At 32.6% G+C, this 9615-nt stretch overlaps 1 protein-coding gene across 1 annotated transcript; it reads right to left on the bottom strand.

Annotated features, from left to right (window-relative positions):
* Window positions 1-7810: 7810 nt before the first annotated feature.
* On the bottom strand, window positions 7811-8541 carry LOC131647600 (dehydration-responsive element-binding protein 1D-like). The gene has a single exon (XM_058917475.1). It carries the CDS (start codon window positions 8456-8458, stop codon window positions 7811-7813), a length of 648 nt encoding a protein of 215 aa, XP_058773458.1. The 5' UTR covers window positions 8459-8541.
* Between the last annotated feature and the right edge of the window lie 1074 nt (window positions 8542-9615).

Genomic DNA, 9615 nt, shown 5'->3' with positions numbered 1-9615 from the left:
TCTTACCATCTCATTCAAGTACTATTAGGTAAATGAATAAACATTTTTAACATTATATTTTTTTATTAGTTTTTATTTTTATTTTTAATATTTGGCCCCCTCAACAATTTCATCCTGGCTCCGCCACTAATTGGCATCTTACCACCACTCTTTCACAAACAAATTGCAATGTTAGGTTGAGTAAGTGTGACATATTGCAGTAATGAAACTATAGATCTATAGAGAGGAGAATCTCCTAATGTATCATTGTCATGTTTCCTTAGTTTGCAATATCTGGGAATTGGTGTACTAATGCAATGACACTAGTCATGTTAACTTTGGACAACATGTCTTCAATGTACTTTGTTTGTGTCAAGAGCATAGATCCATTGAACACGTAGTGCATCTATATGTAAAGAAAATATTTTGATATGCCAAGCTTTTCTAATAAATTTTTTTTATGATGTTTGGTGATAAGATCATAGATCAGTTTAGAAGATGTTCATCATCTATCTTAGTTTAGTTTTGACGAAGACAAAATCTCATCAAAGATCAAAAAAATTGGAATCAAGTGTGGAGACAGTTCAACTTGGAATATAATTTTGATGAAGACAAACGACTATCAAAGAAGGATAAAGATTTTCATCGGGATTCAAGAAAATTCTTCTAATTCAAGGATCAAGTTTGCAAAATCTTAAGATGATTTGAAATTCAAAAGAAATTGATCATGAAGTAAGATATACAATATCAATTCATTTGTATAAAACTTTAGGGGTTCAAAAACCTTCATCTATTATTCTCTAAAGGTTTCTAAAACATCCATGCATCAAGACATTTCTTGTCAGGTCTTTTAAAAAAGCAAAAAAATTGTTTTATTTTTATAATTTATGTCATCTAAAACCTCCATAATCACACTTTCATAACCTTCATAATTTTCTTAAGTTAGTGTAATCAGTTACACTAAAGGTGTAATCAGTTACAAATATTATCTGTCTGAAAAATATAATCGCTTCAAAGGTGGTATCCGATTACACTAAATGTGTAACCGATTACACTTGTGATATTTTTGAAAAATCTGAAATATTGTGATTCCAATTCATTATAAATGTTCATGAAAATTTACCAAATCATTACATCAAATACAAGAGGCATCATATGATGTATTTAAGGAAAAATACATCAGTTTTAAATAACCTCTTTCATTAAAACTTAAAAAAATTTGATCACATTTCAAGTGTTCAATCACAAACTTCATGGAAACGTTTTCTACATAATTTTCCTATATTGTAGAAAAGTTTCATCAAACCTTTTAACACTTAAGTTCTATATAATTGTGAGTTGTTTATTGAAAAAGGAATATCAAATTTATGAATTTGGAAAGTGTCAAAAATCATTTTTATTCAAAGTATCTTTTTATCATATTGTTGTAACTTGTTCACCAAGGTTTGGTGACAAACAATTCTAATAGAAAGTCCTTGTGTTCATTTATTTTTCATCATTTTAATTTTTATACTTTATATTTCTAAGAACATATCTTTATCATTTCCAAAGGAAATTAAGAACATAACACAAAAACGATAAAAATTGGACAACCTTAGTTCACCTCTCTCTTAGGTTGCAGCTCATACTTACAATTGACAATAGAGCAGGTTATGGTAACTTTCTTCTCAATGTGGGTAGATATGACTTCTGCAAAATCTTTCTTAGCAGTTGGTGGTAGCACCAACAAACCACCAAGTGTTATTGGAGAATATTATGACTTTTAAAAAATCGAAATGCAAATGTTCTTAGAAGCATAAGCAGATGAAATATGGGTATTTTATATTATTTAGAAAATTGAAGAAGAAAATAATATATTATGAAAAATTTATATTGTTTAGAAAATTGGTATGATTTAAATATATTTTATCACCAAAACTAACTTACCTTTATATTATAAGTTAATTCAATGTTTAGTTAATTAGTTTGTTCAAATGAATAATTTCTTTGAATTGATTTATGTTAGTTTAAACCAGTTATTGTTTAGAAGAAGTTTATATTTAACTAATAACACAATTGCATTTTTGATATTGTATCAATTACAAAATAACACAATTGCATTGTTATTTTAAATGACATGTCCAACCTACCTAAGAAACCGCATCAGACAATTTCAATTATGTTTGCTCAATTCTTCTCATCAAAAATTAAAATTTCATATTTTAAATTATAAGCTTCCTCTTGTATGATAAAAAATCTTAAGTTTAATAATATTTCAATTGTCTATTTCAAGCTTTTCTTAATTAGGATTCACGGAGCAACAACCGCAATATACATCACAACAATCACCATGACCTCAATTACAACACTCACAACAACATATGCGACCATAACAACAATTTAAAATCATGATGTAGATCATGAAGATATTCAAGATGAGAAAAAATAAGTCAATGTCCAATTTCAAAGAAACTAAATACATACATGTACATGTCTGACCTATTGGATAGAGTCGTCAAGAATGTGTTGCTTTGTAACTCGAACCCAAAAAGTGCATGCTCCAAAGTATAGCCCGCCCAACAAAAGAAGGACAAATTGATGTAGCTGATGGATCAGGCCGATCATGCCTGTCCAAAACTAATATGGGGGAATATTCAAATTAAGATACAATGAATAACACATTTATGACTAATTAATAATATTATGGCCCATGATCTGGAAATAAAGTCGGATTTTCCACTTACCATTAAGAGATCATACTAATTAGGAGCGATCACCTTAGATGGACCTTAATGAGCCTTAAAGTACGGAATGAGTGATAGCTACTATATAAAGAGATGATTACCAAGGAAAAAGAGAATAGACGACTAAGACTGACTTAGGCCACACAAACCAATCCCAACAACAATCCAATCTCTTTTTATAATGGTGAGGGTTGTCACTAGTAGTAATAACAATGACCGAGCTTCCATAGTAGAGATGATAGCCGCTATGGAAGAATTAATGAAGAGATGTATGATATTGTCTACAACCTACAAAATCCATAAGAAGATCCACAATTAGTCGAGATAGAAGAACTCATAGATCTTTAACCATTCCATGCGAAAATATGGGATGCTCCAATCCTTGATAATTTCAAGCCACCATCCCTAGTATAATTTGACAACAAGAGTGACTCCTAAGAACACATAATCCCAATAAACAACCATATGACTATTATTTAGGTAGCTGACTCGCTAATATTAAAGTTGGTTATCGAGACGAATGAACCCGCCTTACATTGGTATATGAGCCTCTAAATGTTCTTGATGTCAAGTTACCAAGATGTGAAAATAAAGATGGTCTACCATGTCTTCGTCAGGAAGCACAAAAAGGTTTCCATGATGACATGCTCAATGATTTCCATGATTATTTTGAGTCCTTGCATTAATATTTGGCCATGTTTAATAAATATACCATTCAAGATGATCTCAAGGTTGGGTACTTTAACAAGTCCTTGGTCCAAAAGCTACTATCCTCGATGGAAGAGATCATGCCATGAACTAAATATTTGTATTAAAGGATAAGAAATAAATGACTAAAAGAAAATTAGAGATGCATAGAGAGCAAGGTGGTAGAAAATATGAAGCACCCGATCAATGAATGAACCCGAACATAATGCTAGTTTGAGAGAAACATGTGTTCAATTCTGCCAAGAGACCCTTAGAGAATTTCACCTACATGTAATATAAGAAGAACATATCTTGTAGTAATTATACCATACGAAGGTCAACCCTAAACCCCTTTCCCCAAAAGGAGATTTAATTGAGAGGATGAGGGAATTAGATAAGTGGTTAAAGTATCATAGGATACAAGGTCACTATACATATGATTGTCTCCACCTGAAACGAGAAATTGAAAAGAAAATCCAGGACAACTTCCTAAAGAGATACATGTGGGGTAACTACCAGAATTCAAAAAGAAGAGATCCACATAGAAAGTCAAACCATTGGACAACACCATAACCCATAAAAAGTCATAGCCTTGAAGAAAAACATGACCCCGACAAAGCAAATCCCCATTTGAATATGATTGTGGTAGGCATAGATTTTAGTTCATATAGAAAGAGACATGCTCGTTAAGTATTACATATCGCTAACATCCTACCCTTGGAAAGAACAATTGCCTCGCCATAGTTTAACTTTTTCAACAGGGACGCGAAGGGAGTCATACCTCACAAAAATGACCCAATGAGGATAAGCTTACATATAAAATATTGGAATGTAAAAAGAGTCTTGGTGGACCTTAGTATCTCAATCGATGTCTTATATTGGAATATATTTGAAGGGTTAAATATGAATCCTAAGCTCCTACTACCTTTCACATGTTTGTTGGTAGATTTTTCAGGGGAACATGTATAGGTTTGAGGATATGTCATGATGTTGACGACATTTGGAGTGGGAAGGAACAATACGTCATAAAAGTAATATACTTTGTGATGAACAACCCTTCCTCATATAATATCATCATCGGCACACCAACTTTCAATGCTCTAAGATTTATCCTCTCAAACTTCTATTTAACAATGAAGTTCCCTTTTGATAGTAGATATGTAGGGGTGTTATAAGCAATTAGAAAATGTTACTGAGATTGTTTAAGTCTTAAAAGAATAGGGGAGGCGACCCCATAATACAATGCCCACAATGCCTCCTAAGTAGACTTAGACCCTGGGGTTCATTCCTTAGAAGATAGGTTGGCACCAATGGGGGAGTTAAAAAGGATACATATAGCTCTTTTGAATAATCAGTCTACTCAGATAGGGAATTTGTTGACTAATGAGGAAGAAAATGACATCCTCTAGCTGCTGCAGAAGAATTTAAATTTATTTGCATGGGAACTATTTGATATGCTATGAAAGACCTTGACATCATAATCCATTATCTAGAAATTAAAGAGGGAGAAAACAAAAGAGTAACTATTTTAGAGGAAGTGAAGAAATTGAAAAATGATGGATTTATACATGAAATTAGATACCCAACTTGGTTGGCCAACATAGTGATGGTGAAGAAATATTTGGAAAAATGGAGAATACGTGTAGACTTTACTAACCTTAATAAAGCATGTCCCAAAGACCCATACATGTTGTCAAGCATCAATAGGATGATTAATGGAGCCTCGGGTTTTAGAGTTATGAACTTCATGAAGCCTACTCAAATTATAATCAAATGAGGATGAACCCCATCAATGCTCCAAAAACCATATTCATGACCAACGATAATAACTTCTATTATGAGGTCATGACATTTAGTTTGAAGAACACTGGAGAGACTTATTAAAGGATGATGGATATCGTCTTCTCTGGACAGATCAGTTGAAATCTAGTAGTCTATATTAATAGTTAAGACCCATGATGAAGGAAATTATGGTGATGACCTAAGAGAAAATTTAACATCTATAAAAAGATACAATATGCGCTTGAACCCAAGTACTCTTTTGGAGTAAAACTTGGGAAGTTCTTAGGATTCATGCTAATCAGGAGAGGAACAGAGGAAAATCCCGATAAATTCCATATAATCATCAATATAAAGAGCCAAACTAACTTAACAGAGGTTTAAGAGTTAACTGATAGGATATTTGTATTATCCAGATTCTTGTCATGTTCGGGTGATAAGTCTATTCAATTCATTGCAACATTATGTAAGGCGGAAAGTTTCCAATGGATAGAGGAATGCGAAAAAGTGTTTAAGGAGCTAAAGAATTTCTCGGTGTCCCGTCCTATGTTGACTCGCCTAAAGAGGGGAATCCCCTTCTATATATACTTGTCGGCCACCAATTTTGCAATAAGCCCAGTCTTGGTCGAAGAGGAGGCCAGAGGAGAGTGTTGACAAGGTGACTCAAAACACAAGAGGGGGTGAATTATAATATTTGAAATTCTAAAAAAAAAAACAGTTTATAAAATTTGACTTTGAAAACGATTATATTAGAAGAGATAAACTGACTGAGATAAGCAATAGAATTATAGTAAAGAGAAGTGGCAGAGAAATAAATAGTGGAAAATAAAAGCGATAAGGAATAAAATATCATACCAGATAATTATCCTGGTTCGGCCTAAACCACATAACCTACTCCAGTTCGTAAAAGTTTCCCCTTGAGATTTCCACTAAAATGATCTTGAACATTTTACAAGATCAACCCAAGCAACTTTCCACAACACCTTTAACTTTTGCACATGATCAACCCACAAACCTTACAACAACAACAACAACAATGAGAGCTTTTCCACGGACTCAACTGAATAAACTTCACCCAAGTTTTTTTCAAATTTAACTTGCAACCTTCAAATCTTATTACAACGAGATCACAAGAGAACTACGCTCTTGAATAAACACTTTCAACACAACAACGATACAACATAACTCTCATATGAAACTTCGCACTCTCTTGTCACTAAGACAACTCTTGGGAAAAATTACTTTATAAAAGAATAAGAGAAGAAAATATAGTAAAAAGTTACAATTTAGGAAATTGGTGTGTTTTGAAATAAAGAGAAAACTCCATGGACTTTCCAAAGTTTTCTTTTCAACTTTTAATTGATTCAAACTTGTTTTAATCACTTAGTCCAAACCAAAATAGGAAAGTTTGATTTTCAACGTCGCTTATATTAACAACCTCTTTAATCGATTAAGAGGTGTTACACATTGATTTAATAGATTAGCAGAAAGATTAATCGATTAGTGTATTTTACCTTTCAAATTGATAAAATAAGCTTTTAATCAATTAAGCATAATTTCTTGAGATTTGTTTTAACAAGTTTTATCAAAAGACAAGAAATTTGAAAATACTTGTGTGTGTGCGCGCGCATTGCCTTATTACCGTAAGACTTACTCTTGTTCCTTTAAAATAAACATATCAAAACTAAGGAGTTCAGCGCAGGACCAGACAGACTTTCACACTTCACTTCTTTATGTTCACAACTTCAACTTCAAAATCACAACTTCAAGACTTCAGTTCATCATTGTCCGGCTATTTCAACTATAACTTGAAATATTTGACAATTGAGACTTGAGATATCTCTTTCTTGTTTATATACCATCATCACAAACCTTTAGAAGAGTTGTTGTGATTTAATCTTTCTTGTTCAGGTGTTCTTATCAAGAATCACTTGAAGAGTTGTCATCATCAAAACGATTTGACAATATTACATACACAGGACATAGAACCATAGAGATAGTTTATTTACTTCATTAGCAAGTTCCATAAGGAGAATGAACTACATTATCAGAAAATTTTGGTCTTACTTCCATGAACATCACATCAAAGCAAGAACCAACTATTCCATCCGTCAAGTATTGAAGAAGAAGTGACTTCGCGGGTAGGAGAGTATTACAGCTTATATTGATATACTTTTTCAATACAATACTCTTGAGAATGAAATTTGGTGAGCATGTTACTTATTGGCTTCAGATTATAATTAGCAAACTTTGATGATCATTAATAATCAAGTATGAAGAAAGTGCATCAATATAAGCATTTTGCTTAATATACGTTTTTCATCGCCCAGACGAAAACAAAGAAACCCATTCCACACAAAAGATTAGGGTTCATAGTCACGACAACAATCACAATCCTTCATAGTACAGAAACATACGGCTAATGCACATGTGGTGGATGCAAAAACATTAAACAATTTAATGTCACCACCAACCAAATTATGGTTACAAACCATATTTTAAAATCCTACAAAACAGAAGAAAAGAATAAGCACAAAGACACTCATTTTAATTACCTGATGTAAGCGAATCCAAATAAAAAAAAAAATGTAAACGAAACACATCAAATTTAAAAATTCAATTCATCAAAGAAAAATTAAAAATTAATAAGTCCATAGTGATACCTCTTCATCTTCATCTTGAAAATCTTGTACATTAGTATCTTCATACTCATTATACCCAAAGCTATGTGTAGGGGACATTAGCGCCATATTCCTCCACATGTCTGGCATGTCCATAGCTTCTTCTTCTTTCTCTTCCATACAAAGCTTACCTAGCTCCTCTGTGGCGGAGTCAGCTACAGCCTCAATGTCATTGGTCATTAAAGTTTGGTCTGGCCTGAAAGCTTCGGCCGCTTCTGCGGCCGCCTTTTGTATATCTTTTGCTTCAGTGGTAGCAGGTTTAGGAAGCCGCCATGCCGAGTCTGCAAAATTGAGACATGCATAGCGGCCCCTTAATGCCATAGCAGCAACATCGTGGGCACGGGCTGCCATCTCGGCCGTTGGAAACGTGCCTAGCCAGATCTTACTCTTCTTGTTAGGTTCCCTCATTTCACACACCCATTTGTCATTGTTTCTCTTCCTAACACCTCTATACACCGGGTGGCGAGTTTCCTGGAACTTCTTCCTCCCTGAACGCTTCTTCGGGGTACTCTCGGCTAACCGCCCCTCCTCGTTGAAAAAGGACGTCCCATAAGAGACATCTAAATTTGGCAATGAAGTGCTGGAGGAAGAGCTGTCAGTTGTAAACATATTTATATGTTAGAGAGGGGGGAAAAGGCTTTGATAGGGAAAGATGGAGTTGAAGATAAGGGTTTGTTATGAAGTACTAGAGAGGTAATGGTTTTTGTGTAAAGATTTAAGAAAGTGCAGAGTGATATTTATATAGACAATTTATGGTTGAAGGAAAGAGGTAACAGCGATTGTATATATGTGAGTGTGTGTGTTGTGTGAGTGAGCTGGTTACCAAGTTGAAGGGTTTGTGATTGGTTATGAAAGAGAAATGGACAGAGAGATAAAGTATGCGTGTTTATTGTGGGCACACAACAGGCCCCAAAAGAGTAATAATGTTTTCAAAATATCTTCTAAAGATACTAAATAAGGTGTTAATGTTTTGTGTTTGACTAAATAAGGTAATTAAACGACTCATGTGAATACGCTATTTTTAGCTATTAATTCCTTTTATTATTTTGATACTATGTTAAAAAAGAATATTATAATTGTACTAAAAAATAGCGTGGTGCAGAATCACTTGAATCCCTTCGATTTTTATTCTTTTATCTAATAAAGATAGCGATATAATTGTTATAATACCCACTTTAGAGGTAGTCTTCATAATATTATGTAATTGTTTTCCTCATGGATTTAATTTATATCTTAATGCTCCTATTTTTCTATATAATATTTTAGGCTTAACTGTATAATCAGTCTTTTTACCAATATATATATATATATATATATATATATATATATATATATATATATATATATATATATATATATATATATATATATATATATATATGGGGACGACTCAAGTGAGAACACTTGGTTATTATGAGAAATGAGAACAATGAATCACGACCATTAAATTTTGTTTTTGTTGATTTTTATGGACTGGATTGGTTTCTCTTTCTATGATCCTGAATATTTATTTTAAATCAAAACCAATCCAATCCATTAAAATCAACAAAATCAAAATTTAATGGTCGTGATTCATTGTTCTCATTTCTCATAATAACCAAGTGTTCTCACTTGAGTCGTCCCCCCTATATATATATATATATATATATATATATATATATATATATATATATATATATATATATATATATATATATATATATATATATATATATATATAGGAGGACATATTTACTCCAAGAGTAAGTTATTATAACTTACTCCAC

Source organism: Vicia villosa, linkage group LG2 (assembly GCF_029867415.1).
Source record: "Vicia villosa cultivar HV-30 ecotype Madison, WI linkage group LG2, Vvil1.0, whole genome shotgun sequence".
In the NCBI taxonomy this organism is placed as follows: domain Eukaryota; kingdom Viridiplantae; phylum Streptophyta; class Magnoliopsida; order Fabales; family Fabaceae; genus Vicia; species Vicia villosa.
This window is presented reverse-complemented; position numbering and strand designations above follow the sequence as displayed.

Bases quoted from the DNA above. Each gene is read 5' to 3' on its own strand.
- LOC131647600 (XM_058917475.1), bottom strand. From the start codon at position 8,458: ATGTTTACAACTGACAGCTCTTCCTCCAGCACTTCATTGCCAAATTTA.